This window comes from Frankliniella occidentalis, unplaced genomic scaffold (assembly GCF_000697945.3).
Source record: "Frankliniella occidentalis isolate FOCC.00 unplaced genomic scaffold, Focc_3.1 Scaffold21, whole genome shotgun sequence".
Taxonomy (NCBI): domain Eukaryota; kingdom Metazoa; phylum Arthropoda; class Insecta; order Thysanoptera; family Thripidae; genus Frankliniella; species Frankliniella occidentalis.
In genome coordinates, this window is record NW_026267151.1 from 1,036,507 (window position 1) to 1,057,185 (window position 20,679).

The following is a 20,679-nucleotide window of genomic DNA, read 5'->3' on the forward strand; positions in this document are numbered from 1 at the left end:
CGCCAAGTCCCGATGAATGACCTGATGCAAAAAAAGGTTCAGAGCGTCTTCCTCGGGCGAGCTCGCGCGGGTGAGGCGAGCGACATGCCGGTGCAGCACTACTACTTACCCCTTTCGAGGCGAGGTACTCCATACCGCGCGCGACACAGAAGGCGAACACCGTCAGGTCCCGGGAGGTGAGCGCGTCCGAGTCCTCCGAGAAGTTGTAGTAGTCCTGGCGCGTGCGGTGGTCCCGCAGGAAGGCGAGCAGCTTGCCGTACATCACGTACTCCATGACGAGCAGGAACGGCTCTGCAATGAAGGACACACCACGCGTGATTGTTCGGCTCCACTCCAACCCGACGTCAGTTTGCGAGTTCCCCCTCACTCACCCTTCTCCGTGCAGCACCCCAGCAGCGTCACGACGTTGGGGTGCGCGCCCAGCTGCTGCATGATGCCCAGCTCGCGCAGCAGGTCCTCCCTCTCGCGCACCGTGGCGCCCTCCTTCACCGTCTTGACGGCCACGAGCCGCGTGAGCCCGCGGTGCCCGCTGATGTCGTCCGCCTCGGCCTTCCACACCTGCGAGGGAGAAAGAGACGGCGTGCGTGTAGCAGAGAGGAGGAGTCACATCCCGCGGGCGGACGGGGTTTCGATCCCAGGCGATTCCCACGAGCGCGTCGCGGGGCGAGAGAGCGCCCCGCGAGGCATCTGGAGGTCGCGCTGACATTGGCATGAGCCCGACCGGCGCCGCACGGTCAATCACACACAAAACAGCAGGTTTGCTTGAGCGAGCGAGTGAGCGAACGGGAGGGGAGAGGATCTCTCGAGATGGGCCGCAGTGTGGGAGTCGAGCATGGTGACCTCAAGTACCACATGGCACGCACCAAACGCAACACAGCACGCGGATAGACCACAGCTACAGACAGATGACTAGCCAGAATTACGGTACACTCACACTGCCCAACTGCCAATGCCTAGGACCGGCGGAAAGAATCCAGGTTGCATACCAAGCACAAAACTTGCAAAGTGTGGAGGGAGCGACTTATGGCCCCCTATACAGCACCGTCTGGGTTAGAAGCCTCCCCGCAGCCAAGAGCACTGTACAGTAGAACCTTGAATAGCTAGCTAAGGGGGGCCTGTCCCGCCCACCCGGTTCATGTTTCGAATTACGGGCAGGTAGCCTGGTAACGTCAGCATTCTACAGCCAGAGACGTCGCAGTCTAGCACGGCCGGAGAGCCGTTCGAGGCCTGGCCGGGCACGCTAGGATTGTGAGCTCAGCAAAACAAAAAAATGTTGAAAAGAAAAATGTTGCGTAATCTCCACGTAAAATGGAGTTCCAAAAACTGAAAACACCCCCAAAAAATACAACAGAAATACAGCCCACATATCGTAGGGCTTTGTTAGGGCGCTCTCCATCATTGGCAACCCCCCCCCCCTCTCCCCCATGTGAGAACCACCACATTACAACAAGTGCTGTAATGCCAGAGTTTAAAATCAAGACGGACGATGGAAAAATAAAGCTCCCCCCATCAGCTCACCTGTCCGAAGTTGCCCTGCCCCAGCAGGGTCTGCAGGCGCAGCTTGTCGCGGGGGAACTCCCAGCGCGTGGGCGCGGGCATCTGGAGCACCCGGTCTCGGTCCCACTCGCGCTCCCGCTCCCGGTCGCGGTCCCGCTGTTCGCGCTGCTCCCGCTGCTCCCGCTCCAGGTCGCCGTCCTCCCAGGCCTGGCGGACAAGAGGAAGAGGGTCATGAGCACGCCGTGGGGACGTTCCGCGTCGCTCCGCAGTGGGCAGGGCCGGCATCAGCACCTTGGGCGGCGTGGGCGGCGTCGGCAGGTGGGGCAGCGGCAAGTGCGGCAGCGGCCGGGGCAGCTTGGCCGTCGGCGACACATCGGGCCGGGCGATCCGCGTGCGCCGGTGGCAGCTCAGCTCGGAGGAGGAGTCGGACTCGTCGAGCACCTGGGGGAAGAGGTTGAACGTTAAAAACAAGTACAGTGAAGAGAAATCAACAGGACGACTAAACGAGCACCCCCCACTCCCCCACGCCCATTCGCGTGCAGGTCCGTGGTTGCTCCGGGCCGGGCGCTCCGGAGCGCGCAGCACAGTAGCCAGCTGTTATTAAGAAATGAAAACAATACCCGCTAGCTAGTGCGGGGAGGCAAGCCGGCCGCCCACCCACAGCGACCTACGCTACTGCGCCCCCACCCCGTCATTGCAACGCACCACTCCCGCAAGCGCAACGCGCCGGCAGGGAGCGGGCAGTGGTTGGTTGGCGGGGTATAATAATAATAAAAACAAAAAGGGAAGTTGACGAAAGCGTAAGTGTGACGCGTGGGCGCCATGGTACGCCAGCATAGACTAAATGCGTTCTCAGCGCTCACCTTCTTCCTGCGGTTGATGAAGTACCGGGCGGTGCACACGCCGGCCAGGGCGAGCGGCACGACGCCAAGGGCGAGCAGGACGTAGGTCAGGACGCCCACGCCCGGGGGCACGACACCAAGCTCCCGCTCGGTGGGCACCCTCTTGGCGTCCTGGCGGTCCTGGCCCTCCATCAGCGCGAAGTCTTGCTTGGACACGGCGCGGCCGCGGCCCTTGGCTCCGAGAAGGTCCGGGTCCTGAGAGCCCTGCGGCCCGTCGCGCTCGCGACCGCGGCCTCCGCCACCGCGGCCCAGCTGCTCCTTGCGCACGGGGGTGATGTTGGGCCGTGGCTGCTGGAACACGGTCCGGGGTGTGGGAGTGGGGGTCGTCGTCGAGGTACTCGGCGAGCTGGTAGAGGGCAGGACTGTGGTCTCGTCATCGGCGTCGGCCGACGGAGACGCTGAGGGGCCCACCGTGGTCATGGTCTTGAACACCTCTTTGGGCACGGGTATAGGCCGCTGCTTGTACGACCGCTGCCGGATGCTCTCGGCAGAGATAGGCACCGGTGGGTTCGAGCGCGGCGCCGACGGGGAAGGAGCTGCCGCCTCGGCTGCCAGCGTCGGGGATGGAGCAGCTGCCTCTACTGTGGGCGCCGCAACCGGAACCACTACCTCCTCTTCAACCTCTGCTGCTTCAGACGTGGAAGGCGGCGGGGGAGGAGTGGTAGTCGTTGAGGTTGTTGTAGTAGTTGTAGAGGTTGTGGTGGTTGTAGAGGTCGTAGTTGTAGTACTACTGCTTGTGGATGGCCTCTGAGTAGTTGTGGTCGTAGTAGTGGTTGTTGTCGGCGGCGGCGGCTTGGGGGTGGTTGTGGTGGTAGATGAAGTTGTGGTGGAAGGCGTCGTGCTGCTTGTTTGGGCCGGAGAAGGGTCGGTGGGCGCTAGAGTGGTGGACGTTGTGGTCGTGTCCCTCCAGATGGCGCGGGGCTTGGCTTCCGGGGGGCTCTCGGGCGCGAGGACCTTGATAAGGAATGGAGTCCGCACCTCCGGCTCGGGTGAAGTAGGTGGTGGTGGCGGCGGCATGGAGGTCGTCGTGGTTGTGCTTGGGGTCGTGAAGGGCGACGTTGTAGGCGACACAGCAGGCGCAGTTGTCGTCGGGCTGGTGGTAGAGCGGAACCGAACGGGTGCGATGGTTGTTGAGGTAGTCGTAGATCTGTATCGCAGTGGACGAGGCGATGGCGGGACTGTCGAGGAGGTGGAGGTGGCGGTTGCGGGGTTAGGGGTGGGAGTGAGGGTGCTGGTAGGCTGCGACGTGCTGGATGAGCTGGGGGGCGCGGGGCTGGGCGACGAGGGTAGCACCACGCTCACCTCGCTCGTGTTCCGCACGACCTCAAACGAAAGCGGCAGACCAGGGGCAGGCGGTGGCCCCTCAGTCATTGGTGGGGGTGGTGTCGGCGGAGCAGTGTTGTTGAAAAAGATCTTGATAACGTCCTGCAGGTTCTCGGTGGAGACTGGCGACGCGAGAGAGACCTGCTCTTCGGCCACCACCGGCTCTGGGGTCACCACCGTCCCAGACGGCTGTTTGACGGACACGGAAGTGACGACAGCCTCCACAACTTCCGGGGCCCGCGGGACTACAGGCTGGGACAGCCCCTCGCCGTCCTCACGCACCACGCCGCCCCCTGTGGGCCCCTGCTCGGGCGTCTGGTAGGCGAGGTGGGCGAGGCGAGGGCCCACCAGGGGCTCCATCACGTCCACGTCGTCCATGTTGGTCGAGCGCGCGCCCACGATGAAAGAGTATGGGATCTGTGACTTTGGCGGTTTGATGAACCCGCTAGGAGACGGCACGACGGAGGGGTCTTCGAAGCGGCGCACCACGTAGGTGTCGTTGGCCCGGACGGAGGGCTCTGCCTGAGCCACGACGGGCTCGGCCTCGAGCTCCTCTGCCAGCGACTTGTCGTGCACGTGCTCCGGCACGGCGGCTTGCACGGTGTCCTGCCGCGTGCTGCTCTGCTGCGCGGGCTCCTCGTCCGCCCCGTGCAGTTCTTGCACGATCCGATGCACGTCCAGCTGTGGCGTTCGAGGAAGCACTCGGGGCTGCGTCCGATTCACCGTCAGAACTTTGTGCAACATGGCCTCCTTCGAGGAACTGATCTCGAGCGAGCGCCGCGGGCCCGGGGTAGTGACTGGCACCAGCGGAGAGACCGCCCACGCGGCCGTCTCGACGGGCTCCAGAAGGGTCACGTTCACCACTGTCGAGCCGGGGTCCGTCCCGTTCCCTAAGAGCACCTTTCTCGTCACCACAAACTTCCGACGCGCCGCCTTCTTCACCGTGGTGGGCGTGGAGCCTCCGCCGAGGATCACGAGGTTCTCCATTGTCCTCGGCGAGTCCCTGCGTCGAGTTGCCACTTTGTTCTTCTCCACGACCTGCCTATCGAACCCCACATCCATCTCATCGTTGTTCTCCTCCTCGCTCTTCTTTTCCGCGGGTGCGGCGCTCGAGGCCGGCGCTGTCACCCTTCGCAGCACAGAACGACCCCAGGTCGTTGACTCGACGATGAGGTTGGTGCCTGGAGACCCCGAAGCCACGGGAGAACGCGTAGGGTCCGAAGCGATCTTGCGGCCGAACTCGAGAAATGGCGTTAGGTGGTCGCCATCGGGAACCTCTCGCTGAAGCGGCCGGAAGTGGTTGTACAAAGAGTCGGTCATGACGACGGCGCCCGACGCGTCGTGCTCTACTTCAGGGACATCTGGCACCTCCGTAGATGTCGTCGTCAAACGGAATTTGCCACGCCCTCGGTAAGGTACGGTGGACGCAGTTGTCGCCGAGGTAACCGCCGTTGTAGCTGGCGTGGTACTAGTAGAGCTGTCCGAGCTGGAGGAGGCCGGTGTCGTCGGCTCTGGGGTGGCAATGGTCGATGACACCCTAGCCCGGAGTGTGGTTGGATTGGGCGAGGCTGTTGTCAACTCAGTAGGAGCGGTGGGCGCGCTGGTAGACGTTGTGGTTGTATTCGTAGTGCTGTTGGTCTGAGTAGAATCGGTCCTTGTCGTGGTCAAGTTCGTCGAGGTGGGTGGGGTCGAGGAGCCGGCGGCAGCGTCTCCGTTGGGGGTTGACCTCCCCAAGACCACGGCCCCGGACTCGGCGCCCTCCAGCACGTCGCCCGGCGTCGTCGTCTTCCTGAGCTTCCGCACCCTCCGGGCGCGGTTGTCGGCGCGGCTGTCGATCCTAGGCGTGGGTCGACCCGGGCCCAGGCCGGAGCCCAGGCCCGGGCCCGGAGTGGAGCTGGGCGCGGGGAGGCCCCGGACCGACTCCGGGTCCCCGCCGGGCACCGGGGCCTGTGACTCGCCGACTGCGGTGGGGGCATCTGCAACAAAAGGACGCAACTATTAGACAGGTGCAAGTAATAAACAAAACAACAAAGAAACGACATCGACAACAACAAAACTAGAACACAACAGACTGGCTGCGCTGCTCCTGCAGCTTTTCCCTGCCCCTTTGGCATTGAAGCCCCGCACGTCCTCGTTCAGGACAACCTTCCAAAACCAAACGCGGCTCTCGTCCCGCCGAGCCGCACGTATTGCTCAGGTATTTTCTGGGCAGCAGAGGAGAAAGCCTTCCTTTTTTTTCACGGGCTGGTTGGTCGGTATGGGGTAACAGTACGCAGCGCGACGCCCCGCCCCTCCGCGAGCCGCGCGACCCGCCGGGCTGCATACAAAACAATCACCGCTGTGTCGCCGCGCACGCCGCGCGGGCAAACCCGCGTAACCGCGCGCGGCCCGCCGCAGAGATACGGCGGTGCGGCCCGCGGCCCGGCCCAGCCCGGCCCAGCCCGGCCCCGCGACGGACATCGGCTTGCAGGCCACGGCGCGCACGTGCAGCACGCCCCGCCCCACCCCGCCAACAAAGGCCCACCTAGTACGGATAAAATTAGAAATTAAGACACTTGCTGTTCTCTTAGACAGCCTCACTACTGCAAAGACTAAAAGACTCGGTATCCGCGAAACTGCGCGCGTCCGGTCTTATCCATACTTATTGAACTTAATTAACGACTGCGGACTATTTATTCGCCAGAGTATGAGACAAGAGACTGAGAAGAGGGAGTAAGGAAGATAATGGAGTAATCAAATTCGACATCTTTCCTCTGATGTGAATCGCCATCTTTCAATTGAAGGCTGCTATTCCACGTACAGAGTACCGGGTGTATCAGAGCGGATGCTGCGGTGTTGCGGGTTTGCCTACTACTTACTCCCTTCGCCCGTAAGGTGCCGCCATGACCCCTGCGACCAAAAGAGGTCATGCAATCCCGCAACGTTGCAGCGTCCGCCGATACATTAGTACACATGGTCCCTACTTTCTTTGGGAAAGTGCCGCTTTAGTGTTGGCGTTTTAGTAACATTCTTTTATATTGGCTCTACTTTTCCCAACAGTATATCGTGGCTCCGCCAAGGCGCGCGTCCTCACACAGCATCGCCTTGCACGCTCTGATAGGTTTTACTTTCATGGCCATCCATCCATCCATCCATCCATCCATCCATCCATCCATCCATCCATCCATCCCACAGCGCCAGATTTATTGCAACGATCAGCCCCAGTGGGACCGACACCTATCCAGTCCACCTGCACTGTCCTGGAGAGGGAGAGCACGCGCCCCGCCCAGTTCACCTTGGCTGCCTGGTGCCTGGTTAATACTAAGTCTCGCCATAGGAAGGAGTCAGCACGAGGGATGGCCAAGATTTTGACACGTATGCTTCATTTATCTGAGATTCATTTGGCCAACTACGGGAGCTCGGCGCCTGCGAGGCTCGGGGTAGGCCACACCGCAGTGCTCGGATGCACTGCAGGCCAGATATTGCCTACCTATCAGGCGCTATGATAGCTCGCAGAGACTGAACTGGGCAGGTTCGTAACATGGCGGACGTACTTTCCGGTTTCCTTTATCTGACGGAATAAATAACAGACAGTGCACCGCGCTCATAACAACTTATGTGTAACTAGATACAAAGAAACTTCCAAAACAGTAAATTACTGAACTCATCGACCGGACGTACATAAGGAATAAATACTAGTTTCAATAAAACATGTTGTATACAACAATGGTGAAATAACTCAAGTGCATACGAATCACTTGTAGGACGTTGTGAAATTGAAGGCGGCGTATACGGCTCTCGCTCTCTCTGGAGCGTTGATTCGCCGAGTAGCAGTGAATGCGTGGGAATGGGTCAGCATGTAGGACTCCGCAAGGACCATCAAGGACTAGATGTGTGCGCGCCTCACTGGAGAAAGGAATAAGGAGGCGGGAGGGAGGCAGCAGGACCAGTTATCAGCCGAGAGGCCATAAGAACACTATTCTAACCGCAATATCTGCACACGACGCCCAGCGGGCGGTGTGTATCGCTATATCAGGATTCATATTCGATTCACTAACGGTATGGTAACGCGCGGCCGAGGGGCACCCGACCTTGTAGGAAAGAGCCATTTGCGTTTGTTTCATTTTACTGGGCACTGTAAAAATATTTGTCGCGCTTTTGAAACAGACCCGTAAACGATGCCATTACATCACCGGTGGTCATTGAGGACCCGATTGCTCAAGTTATGGAAGTTACTGCAAAAACCCCGGTAGCAGAGATCCGGTCGTAACGCGACCAATAACAAATGTACTATGATTATTCGCCAATTCAGTAACAATCAACGAATACTTTGTGAAGATGTGTGATCGAAATCGATCGATCATCGCCACTGTTACATCAAAAATGGTAAACGCAAAACTGCAAAAGCGCGAATTAAGTTTCTTATCATGTAGATGTAGGCCAACTATCTAAATTGGTAAGTTAAGACGACAGCATGCCAGGGCACTATTCCCACCATTAAGGAGACAAGTGCCGGCAGTGCATGGTGACTAAGTGGCGTGTAATGCTGGCGGTCATTGAAGTGTTATTGCACGAATCCTCGCGAGCTTTTTACCCGCTCAAACGTCTTGTTAATTCAAAAAAATGACGGAAAGCACAGCCGAGAAAAACACAGGAGAAATCACACCGTAATCAAGATGTGTATTTTTAAAATTAATCTCACTATATTCACAAACGCAAAAGTTCCAGGTGACTGCAAAACAAAATCGAAAACGTCAGAATGTGTAGTCGTACAGTACCGTGCGAAGTTGCCAAGACCCAGCAGGTTCACCTCCCGTCTAGCCATGGTACTCAGTATCTTCGATCGAGTATAGGCAACCAGCCCACACAGTTGCGGTAAGAGGTGTAGATTTAAGATAAACAAATCGCGACAAATCCGAAGAGGATTTTATGCTACTTAAAATTCTTTGTAAAAACGTGGACATTTTACATAAATAGGCGTGTATATTCCATGTTGATTATTCGATTGTATAAGTCGAACTATGGGTCACGAAGCTATCATGGTAAAGCCACTCCAATAATCCCCTGATAAGATGAAGTGACAACTGGCAGCTACAGTGGCCTTGTAGAACGGAGCCACCAGACGGCGCTGGCGAGCGCCTTTCGCGTTGGCGCCACCCGCGGGGTGTACTTGGGCCCGCCGCTTCCGAAAACGGCCAAATCGGCCGTGACGGCATAACCAAACGGGTGGTTAGCCTAACGTCCGTGAACAACACCCCTCCTGGCCTTTATTATTCAGATAAGAGGTCAGGGCACCGTCTATAGAAACGACCTAAACTAGAGCATGCGTAACATGGAAACTGTCGAAAGACTATCTTTAGCCTACTGAGAAAAAGCGATGAAACGTCAACACAAATATAAAGCAGAAATTACAAATTTCCTTGATCGTATAGTTCGTTCACTAAATGTAGACACCTTGGGAGGTTAGGGTTAGGTCGTATTGTGAGTAGGGACTAGCCTGCCGGGGTGTCTACATAGTGAACGAACTATACCTCTCACGGAAATATACTCGTGCGATGTTCGAAAACTTACAAATCAAAAATATAGGGACCATAATTATTTTGGCGTATAAAATATTTTGCATGCCAATTAAAAGAGTAACATGGATTTGCATTTATTGAGTTAGTCGGTCTAAGTGGTTATATAAAATATATAAAAATAAAACAATATGCATGGCACTCTATACCGCCGCTGGCATTTAAGTCACCGACACCAATCATTGGAATGAACTCTTGAAAAACGCCTCTTTCAGCGAAATGCAGGCCATGAGATATTTAAAACAGTGTAACAACCGGGTCTGGATCGTGGCTGACCTGGGGGAGTAGGTGCGTGCGAGGTAGGGATTAGGATGGGGAAAGGGGGAGAGGGGGGACTTCACCCCGGCCGCAGTCTGTGTGTGTAACGCTAACGCTGTGCAGCCGACTATTTTCTGCAATCGATGGTGAGTCTTTCGGTTGCCTTCGGTCTTCCAGCTCCGCGTCTCTTGTTTGGATCAGGTCAGCGTCGGTCAAAGCTCTGTCAAAGTTTACTGTAGGCAAACAAGCTGCGGATCGCCACAAAAGAAATGAAAATACATGAGACGCAAGGAGTAAAGTACAAAATATCTCGATCGGTAAGAAATTAATCTATTAAATGTTACGTCATATCATTAAGTTCCACGGAAGAGTCAAAAAATAACGTTCTATGACTTAACTTAAATGTAAAGTCTCAGAGTATCAACAGATAAAATTACTTTGTAAAAATATTGGAGAACTGCATGCACAGTGCACAGCAGCACAGGCAATGCGATGGCACGCGGAGATACAGGGACTGGGTCGGGCGCCTCACGACCCGAGAAACTTTTCCCCTTCTCTCACCTCACCCCTTTCCTCCCGTCCACCACTCCGGACTCCGCACGGCAAACCCAGCACTGCCACATTTCTCTTTCCAGTTCAAAAAGCGAAGCTGCTTCAATTTGCACACCACGCAAATCTTTAGTTACACTGGAAACGCAAGTGTGTGGATGTCGCTCACTTGGGTATTCACATACCTGCAAGTGAGCGACATTACACACTTGCGTTTCCAGAGTAGTAAAGTTCATGCTTTGAACTCGTCACGGAGTCGATGTCACTAAGCAACGTTGCATTTCACGAATAAGCTCACAAAAAATCGAGGTGAACGCGCCAATACTCTCGAATACCCGCTTAGTAGGAGTTCCCAATCCATATACATTTTCTCGAAGCCGGCAAGTGCCAAAGGACACGTCTTCTGTCATTTCCTTGTGCGATGCACACTCGCAGTCGAACTAGCGTTACAAAACGTAAAAAGCACATTCCCTTTAAAGATCAGAATACCTTTTATAAGTAGTTTGTTAAAAAGGAGTCAGTCACAGATTTAGGAAATCGCCGCAGACCCCAAAGTCCGCTAAATGAATATTTATTTGCCGAAAGGAGCAAAGCTGGGCTAAACTTTCCCACTGTGCTATGGGCGTTTGCTGGTTTACTCCTCGGAGCGAACTGCTTTTGAAGCATTGCTCCAGCCGGCTCCACACTCCACGTGCCGGCGGCGGCGGCCGCGCAAGGGCTGCGCTCGCGCGCCGCCTGCAGTCAGTTGCTGCAATGAAACAGGAGCGGGACCGCCCCGCCAGCCACCTGGCAGACCTGGCACGGTTCGCACACTTTACTTTCCTCGCTTCAGAAGAGGCGTGCCGTGGAGGGGTAGGGTAGGGGGGAGAGTGGGGCACGGCGCGGCCGGGCGACGATTTACGGCCCTAGAGAGGCTCCCCGGGCAGGAATTACAGCACACACAATAAAATAGCGTGTAATTATCAGTCAAACCGTTTATCCGCGGCAGCCATTGAGGAAGGCGGCCGGGTGCAACAAAGCCACGCCGAGGATGAGGTAGCGCCGAAGGTCGCTACATTGGCGCCGCCAAGTAACGGACACCCCCCCCCCTCACCCCCCCCCTGTTTTTACCCTTCCCCCTACCTTCTCTACTTCTGTCTCCTTATTTCTCCTCTTTTCCTCCTCTTTCTCCCTCTTTTAAGCATGTTGGTAAACGAAGAAACCTGAAATCATAGGTCATGGGTTCACTTGAAAGGTGTCAAAATATCTATCTAATGATGATTTTAAATCCTTAAAGTATGCGTTATTTAAAAGGGTGATAAGGTAACTTATCAACCTGTCTTGTCTTACACTCTAGCATCGGATTCTTGCTTCGACCGAAAACGAATGACGAGACAGAGATGCGCGTTATGTGCAAACCGGAACATAACTCTCTCACTCACTCAACTCACAAAATTGTTCCTCTACATTTGAAGTGTACACACTCGAACAGGAACGGTAGGGCTGGGGCTGAGGGACGAACGAAACGTTCCACAATTATGTTATCGATTCATAACGAGACGGATTGCGTGCAACAGTAAGTGATTGAGTGCAACTTGGATGCGTTCATTGGCGCAGCCGCACAGACATGACGATGAGCGGGACAACAAATCAAACGGGATTATGTCAGTTTATTGGTTTGCAGATTAGCGCCCCGCTTGGCGGAGCCGCTGGTCGCGACTCCGAGCGTACATTTGCTTGTTGGCACAACGGCTGTGCTTGGCATTAAATCTTTACAGAGGCAAAGGCGCTAGCTTTGACGGAAGGCCGCAGTTGTGTATCTGTCTTTGTTATTTTGTTCTGAATAATAGAAAATAAAAGATCTATGGAAATGTTTACGGTCCGCAGTGTTTTTACGAGAATTTGTGACGTATAAATAGCCTTTGACTTTTATATTAAGGATCCGTCTAGAGTGGCGACTACTCTTCAATGGTCTGCCGCATTCTTACCAATTCCTCATATTAGGCGCCTTAAAGTTAACCCTCTGAAAACCATAGCGTTTCCACGTGCGTGTGCGTAACTGTACGTGTGAGCGCGTGAGTGCGCGCGCGCATGCGACCAGATCCTCGCAAAGCCATTGACTCTATTTCCTTACCGATTACGTTTACATATATAGCAGAAGAGAAAGTGTTCCTTCCTCACGACATGCGCAGATGTTGAGTCAGCAGAGACAAAATGCATCTAAACAATTTAAATATCATACAGGACGAAAAGACATCAAACTGCTGCTCTACGTTGGGCTTACTCATAATTATAACGAAAGTTTTTCACATTAATGCGATTTGCATTATTTATTTATTTATTTTTGCATAGCAAACGAAACAACATCGGCACTGGCTGACTATCAACGCTAAATTTGTACGCGTCTATGAGAGACAGCCGTTACAATTCTGCTTCCCTTCCAAGAGACACACAGAGTTTGGCCCCGGCGGAGTGCAGCCTGTTTCCGTCCCATTCCGGCCTCGCCAAACACAAACCGACCAGCTCATGCCCATGTATGTCTGACTCGCAGAGTTTTTGCTGGTCTCCACGGCCCCATCGTGTTTTATATCTACTGGGGCAGTGAGCCACGCCCGGGCACTCCCTTAAAGCCGCAGGAATCGCGTGAAAGAAAACAACAGATGGGCTATCGGTTGAGCATTTGCGTAATAATTAAAAAGAAAAAAAAATCAAATACATTTTGAGCGGGGTCTGCCAAAGTCTCATCCGTCGGACAACAAACAACACGAGGGGAGCGCGCATACTACACTGTTAAGTTGGTGTTAACAACACGTGCCGCGGTAGGACAAGACCACTTTAAATTACAGGCAATTACTGCAAGCATAAAATGTTTACCCGCATCATTTTCTTCGGTGGACTCAGAACCGTCACCCTTCCGCCTCTACCTGCACAGTCATGATTGGAGACGCGGCGCGACGCTATGCCGTTCAAGGGAAGGCCAGATGGTCCTGTGCCCTCCGCTCGGAATAAGGACCTCATCCAACGCCATCTAACGCCGATAAGGAACAAACACGATTTCGATCTAACGTAAGATTAAAAAGCATCTCAGTGACTAGACTGGGTGTGAAAATCACGGCTTAACGCGCCAGGAACTATGATGGGGCAACACTATTTTAGAAAACTGGTTCCTGGTCCTATCATTTATTTTTCTCTTCCTACTCTCGAACTGCATCGTCGTGCTATACATCCAGTTCGGACAGCCACACCAGACCTGTTCGTTGCGAGTGACCTGGTCCGGCGTGGTCAGCTTGAAGCGAACGCTAGTTGAGATACAATACAGTTAGAGTACATTCAAACATTATCCGCATGGCCAATTTCAGAAACAAACACAACATGTAGCCACTGTGCCCTTAAATGTTGGGCCAAATAATTAGTGAAGGATGACAAACCATAGCAAAACAACACAGATTTCTCAGGTTCATCAAAACAATTTGCAGAGCTACAGGTATACGTGACGTAAAGTGAACCACAGTTTTCAAGTGTTTCTAAATGAGTTACTACAGTAAAGCCTTAGCTTGCCGACTCAATTGTCACAATGGTAGCACTGGGTCCTTCGCCCTGGGAGTGAATTACATTTTCTATAGCATAGGCGGTAGATCGCAGAGTGCGGGTATCACACATTTCATTTTCACCCGGTTTGCCTGGCCTGTATTTCTCGAGGGCCGGTGGGAACTCCTTGTGACTGGCTGCTGCCTGGTCGCTCCAGCCGCCTGGAGTCAGGCGCGACTGCTAGATCAACAGGTGATAGGGCTGCACAGACCACAATTCATACGGGTCATTTCCAGAGGCGCGCGATGGCCCGCAGATAGCGCCCCATTAGGGGCCGGCGGCCCAGCAGTCGATAAGCGTGCGACCCGCGCAAGGAGTGTCAAAAACGCGCGCCTGTACACTGTTCAAGACGCATCGGTACTCGACAACGTGTGCCACACAGGATAAACCAAGTCTTCAACGAGACAACCCTTGTAAGTGTACATGTTCCTGCAAGTGGGGTCCTTAAAATGTTGCCTTTGGTCTACCAGTACTCATTATCCCCAGGGTGTTGAAGACTTCCAAACGCATTAATTGCCGTTGCTTTGTGCAAGGCCCTCGCGTGCATCCGGCGCGGCGGGTCCTCGTTACCAACACCATCCTGGCGCAAAAAGCAGCGACTGAAAAGATGTGTAAATAGAGTTTTGAAAGCTTCACAAAGGCTACACTGATAAACAAAGTGTTCAACTGCTGAACACTTGTAAGTGTGCATCTGCTAGTAAAATACTTGCAAGTGTGCAACTCCAAGTTGAATACTTGCAAGTGTACAACTCGGTAGGCGTGCACTGGCAAGTGTGCAACTTCTCGGTTGAGCACTTCCCAGTGAGCGTACAATCTAAGGAAGTATTCAACTTGCAGTTGCACACTTACAAGTGTTGAGCAGTTGAACACATATTTATCAGTGTAGACTCGACAAAGAAGTACGAACTTGAGTATTTTTAAAAAAAGTTTATTACTGTGCGACACAAATGGCAGATTGCCTGATGGGTGTCAAGCTCTTTTAAGGATTTGGATGAACTTTAATTTACAAAAACCACACTGATAAAATAAGTGTTTAACTGCTCAACACTTGTAAGTGTGCAACTGCAAGTTGAATACTTGCAACTGTGCAAGTCCGTAGTTGTACACTTGCAAGTGTTCAACTTGGTTGGTGTGCACTTACAAGTGTGCAACTCCTCGGTTGAACACTTTCATAGATTGAACGCTCACTGTGTAGGAAGTGCTCAGCGAAGGAGTTGCACACTTGCAAGTGCACACCTACCAAGTTGAACATTTGCAAGTATTCGACTTGCAGTTGTTGCACACTTGAAAGTGTTTAACTTGCAGTTGAACACTTGAAAGTGTTGAGCAGTTGAACACTTAGTTTATCAGTGCAAGAAAGGTCTTTTCTGCAGCCAGCTGAGGAGCTTACCTAAACATATCGAGCGCGCCACCATCATAGATGATCCAACACAGCTGGCCCGACCCCACCTCCTAACGCGCCGCACGTTAAATATAGCTGCGTCTTCCGGGGAGCCCCGCTGGGCCGAACTCCCCCGGGGGTCATACTGCGCAAAACAAATGGCCGGGTTTGCGCAACTTTCGCAGCGACGTGGGGAGAGGAAAGGCCAGGCGGAAGCCTTGTAGCGTTAATACATGTGATGACAGCTGGGTCAGGCTGCAGCAGGCAGGCGAGCCGCCAAGATCATTCTCTGATTTTTTCCACCGCAATCTCGATTATCTATGTGATCATACGAACTACATCGCCGATAAAAACGATGTTCCTTGATGTAACACTTGCTCTAATACAATAATCCAGGGGAAGTGCTCTGATCACAGGGCGACCGGGCTTAAAATTCTTGTAGTTTTCCCGCTTTACTCAGGTGCAAATCAACGAATCTTATACATATTTTTGAACTCGAGGAGCACTTTTTTTATTGAGGTGGATGATATTGATCTACGAATCGCAGAATAAAATATTTTCTGGCGTTGTCTAACAGTACTGGGCGTATCTCATACGCGCTCCAGTACTGTTTCGGGGTTGTTTACTCGCCAGGGCTGAGGGGCTATGGGGCTATGGCGCCTTGGGGCGCTGGATCGCATTCAAAAGAGACACCTGTTACATGTCCAGTTGGATGAGGCAGCACAATAGATTGCCCAGGGTGACGGCATCAAGGGGTTCGTCAGGAGACGCGCACTTGTTAGACTTGTTAGCCGTGTTGCTCCGCACTGCTTCGCTGCCATACTGCGTCGAGAGCCTTGTGCTAATTTGCACCTGTAATGACAGCTTTCTACCTCTCCTCCACACTGCAGCACGGCCCTTCTAAAAGGAAAGAGGGGTGACGGTGGCCATTACAGGGAGGGAGAGAGGGGGAAAGAGGGGGAGAGAGGGGGAGAGAGGGGGAGAGAGGGGGAGAGAGGGGAAGAGAGAGGGAGAGAGGGGGAGAGAGAAGGGGGGGGGGGCACCCGATGTTGCACTCCTAATAAAAGAAGCGGAAGAGGAGGCAACGAAGACCAAACCGTGGGGGAGGAGGGAAGAGAAATGAAACGAAATAAACTCAAGAGGACTCCTGCTCCAATCAATGACTGGAGAACTTTCTCCGCATGCGGATGTCGATACGTATTGCGCCACGCAGAGACGGCCCACGCCAAGGCTCGCCACCCGCAGAGCACCAATGCTTCAGCCGTTGCATAAAGACACATAAGAAGTGAAGTGCCTACAAGGAGCTCATTAAAGAGAAGGATGGGCGACATTGAGGGCGACATAGCACTACGGGCAATACAGTATTTACTTACTTTTTCATGCAAAAGAAATGAGTGTAATAAGAGGTAAAACATCCGTTCCTTCTCTCCAGCTGCTGCGCCGGTCAGTTTAGTAAAATTTCTCAATCTTGTCGACCTCGTGACAAGCTGTCACCTTTGTAAAAATGGTTTAAAAAGCCGATATACGGTAACAAAATTAAGTTTAGCGAAAACCAAATAAGATGTTTTGAATGCTGTCTAGCATGAAGATTTGAGAATTTCCCAGTGGCACCGCTGCGGAGCGGAGACAATGCGTGGCGTCACATCTGACGCTGCGGAGCGTTTTTTGCACACGTCACCAGTAGCCAGAAGAACGGGAGAAAGGGTAGTCCTTTCGGACATCCGTCGATTTACTTGCTCAGCTCTGCGGGCGGCGAGCCGGAGCGCTAACGACGGCAAATCACACCCGGAACCCACCGGAGCCGCCACCGCAAAGCCAGGAGGAAGAAGAGTTACTTTTGTGGTTTTCAGTAAAACACGTTTGTTTCTCCGCATCGATGTACATATTTTGGCAGTGGTGGGGTTGATGGTAGGAAGGAAAAAGAGGGGGAGAGGGGTGTAGTGGATGGAACTAAAATAAAATAGAAACTACTATCAGGCGTGAAAAACAAACTGTTCTAAAATCTGCCTAAAAGTGGGAGTGCCTGCAGCCACCCTCTCCCTATATGCTCAGATGATTCACTACCTTGTACGTGGAGGTGAGGGTAGTAACAAATGTAATGCACAAATTCTTTATCTTAATTATTAATAACTTCGCAAAGATTAAGTTCGGGCAAGGATTTCGAGCATTTTACCGAGAGATCGAAGTCACTCCCGCTCGAACAGTAGATCTTGCTCTCTACACATAATTTGTACTATTATCTACGCTGGGTGTCATTCCAGAGAGAGAGAGAGAGAGAGAGAGAGAGAGAGAGAGAGAGAGAGAGAGAGATCTGTGATTTGACCTTGGCCAGACCAAACGAATTATTGCTAACGGTGCTGGCCGCCCCGGGCGCGGCCGGCCCAGCAGGTTGCAACACCCGACTATCAACGTAGCGTCAATCGGACCATCACCTGCCCGGGTTGCGCTTGGAAGTGACGCCAGTGCGGCGTAGGGGCCTTCACAGGTGCGCACGCAGCCCTCAGCGGACTTCTGCTGTTTGTGGCGCATAACTTTTCCGGCTCTGGCGATAAGCAATGAGATGTGAACACTGCAAATCGAAATTAAAAATTTACAAGCCCTGCTGCGTATCAACTTGAAAATTTATTGACGTTTAAGAATGCGGTATTATCGAGGGGTACATCACTCCGATTCTGGGCGTACACCTACTTTTAGTCGATTTTTTTGGGCCGTGACTTTTTGACTTTTTTTTGACTTTTTTTGTACTTTTATTTGACTTTTTTTTTTACTTTTTGATCAAATTTATTTGACTTTTATGATTTTTTCGCTGCTATATTTTTAAAATAAGGGAGAGTTGTGATTTTTGGGCTAGTAATAAGGTTTTTCCAAGACTTTTTGGTACTATTTGTAGCATGAATCGAATAAGAAGAAAATTCGTCATCAGAGTACACCCCCTGAGTAAAAAAAGCAAGGTATTTTCAGTATTTACGTTTTTTGGTAAAGAAATCCCATGAATTCCGATTATTTTATTTTTCTCACTTCACCCACCACCCACCCCTCTCCCTCTTTAAAAGACAGTGATCTAGGACTTTCTGATACAATCACAGTTCCGTAGCTTTTTGGCCTCTTACAGGCAGATATTGCACTCGCATGTTGACTTTTTGTTGACTTTTTCAGTGCCTTTTCTCTGACTTCTCGTCGACTTTTGATCGACTTCTCGTTGACTTTCATTGACTTTTTTTGACTTTATTTGACTTTTTTGACATTTTATTTGACTTTTTGACTTTTTTTGACTTTTCAAATGACTTTTTGACTTTATCTTGACTTTTTTCTTGACTTTTTTAATCGCGTACACCTACTTTTAAGAGTGGTGTACCCCTCGGGTATTATGTACTTGTACCACATAGGTTGTAAATAATTATATTGTACATCTAAGAACACATTTATTTTACAGTGAACACGGTTAAAGCGACGCCCTGGTGTTCACGACAAGCACTTTTGGAAACCATTGGCCGTCGTTTCACCGTACACGTCTATTAGGAATCAACCCCAAGCAAGTGGTAAAAGGCGCTACGGTAACGGCGTACGTCGACATATTACTTCCCTATAGACATTTTAAACATAATTGCTTGAATATCAGGTCACAAATTTTGTAAAGAACATATAGGTTTACGTAGTCGTGGAATCCGAACAAGCCCTCAGATGGTGACCGTGTGCTCGACCGCGTCTCTTGCTCGTAAAGCGCTCGCGCCGCTGAGAGTGGATTACTCCCGCCAACATTTTATTATGATTGCACGCATGCAGTGTTGCTAATGCGATTTGTGACTCAATTACCACATGGCGAAGCAAAAAGCCCCACAGACGCACTGCACAGCCAAGCAGGAAACTCTGCAAAGTGAGCATTGGAATGTCCTCTGCAGTCAACCTGCAGAATGGTGCGGACTCTTTCGGTAGCTTAGTCTGCTGCTAAATATTTCAGACTAATCAACATTGTTGCTATGCTACGGAGGAATAGCAGATGCCACACCTGGCGGGTGCATCAATAAATAGTGTCACTATTGTGCGTCTTGTTAAACAGACCTGCAGTGCAGACACGTCGCGAGTAGTTCAACAAAGCCAAGCACCAGCAGCAGTTTGCACGCACCACTTGGCTCGCGCGGCTGAACAGGTGACCACACCCTTTCGGCCCGCGTGGCTACCGAGCTCAGCAGCCAACCTGACGAATGGCAAAATAAACTGCTGTCATATCTCGTCCGCAAGCTTCCTGATATGGGGCCTCATTAACATTGGCATTGACTCGTTATAACAAAGCGGGACCCACACCCAACAGGACATGGCACCGATAACTCTAGCCCCCCCCCCCCCCGTCCCCCTCATTCTCCAGGCAAGACCTCATCCCCTCATTAAAACATCAACAGTCTCCTTATTTCACCTGCCATATGTTGTCTTCACTGTAAAAAATATTCTGAAATTTAAGACCAAAATGTATCTTAAATTTAATAACATTTTCAGTTGTTCTTAAACGTAAGAACAAATTATGATATTTAAGAAGTTTTCTTAATTTTGCAAACCAGGTTATGAAAATTCTGATAAGGGTAATTAAATTTTATGACAAGTTTATTAAATTTAAAAGATTTTCTTAGTTTTAAGAAGTGTTCTGAATGCTAGTATTAAAAGTAAGAATAAGAGTGACTTTTCAAAACAATTTTGTTAAAAGTCATGCAGCTTTTGATCACTGGACATAGAATTTTGGTGTTCAATATAGAATTAGATGAACATCATCAAATTAGATAAGCGAAATGTCTATGCCAGAGCGAAATGTCAAAAAAAACGAGTTAACAAACATACGCCGTCCGACCAAGCACATAGCTACTCTGGTAATGCCCCTGGACGGAGCGCCGCATAAGGTCGGGTGCGAGCGCTCCCTTCACAGGTATGTCCCGACAGCCGCGCGGTCTAAGGCGTCAGGATCCGAACCCAAAGGTCCGAGGTTCGAATCCACCCAGGTAAGTTAAGGTAAATGACTATAATGTGTACAAAGTCGGGTTTGAACATCTGTCCGTAGGAACAAGAACTAAATATTTTCCAGTTTTGCGTTAGGCTGGAACAGTAAAGCATTTTTGTCGTTTCATAACACGTTCTTAATTTTCAAAACATGTTCTTAATTTTCATAAAACATTTGTTCTTAAATTTAAGAGCAAATTTGTTTTGTAAATTGCTTCCAAACACGTGTTCTTAAAATTAAGATGGATTTTTTTTACAGTGTTGAACAACGCCTTTGCAAAAGACAACTGTGAACTGATTTAGTCTCCCAGGATAATCACCGTTCTCCAGAAATGCATAGGTTTGAGGAACACCCCGCACTCACTGAACGTGTTAATTGGTCGCAGGGTAACACGTGTCGAACACTGCAGAGTTTTAGTGAAAGCGCTCTGAGGGCGCGGCGGCGCGTGGCGGGGCGGGGCGTGCCCGGTTGTAGTTCAGATCGTGCAGGAATACTCGAGCAACTTGATATCCGTGTCCAAAGCGCCATCTTGGCATTCATGAGCGGGCGTTACATGAGCCACGAGCCCGTGAGCCGTGTGTCGAGCGTTGCGTCTGCCATGCCATGGGTCACATAGAGCAGCCCTGCTGTTCGGCTGGCGATTGCACTGTCCATGTTGGGCCT

The 20,679-nt window shown here is 51.8% G+C and overlaps 1 protein-coding gene across 1 annotated transcript in view; it reads right to left on the bottom strand.

The window, feature by feature from the left end:
- The window catches only part of LOC113204544 (mucin-2-like), a 63,844-nt gene that overhangs the window by 3,154 nt on the left and 40,011 nt on the right, over positions 1 to 20,679 (bottom strand). Inside the window, exons 2-6 of the mRNA XM_052264771.1 lie at positions 2,361 to 5,698; positions 1,789 to 1,938; positions 1,519 to 1,704; positions 372 to 558; positions 110 to 291 (exon numbers count right to left, since the gene is read on the bottom strand). Of these exons, the coding sequence (XP_052120731.1) occupies positions 110 to 291; positions 372 to 558; positions 1,519 to 1,704; positions 1,789 to 1,938; positions 2,361 to 5,698 (4,043 nt within the window). The remainder of the gene's footprint in view (positions 1 to 109; positions 292 to 371; positions 559 to 1,518; positions 1,705 to 1,788; positions 1,939 to 2,360; positions 5,699 to 20,679) is intronic.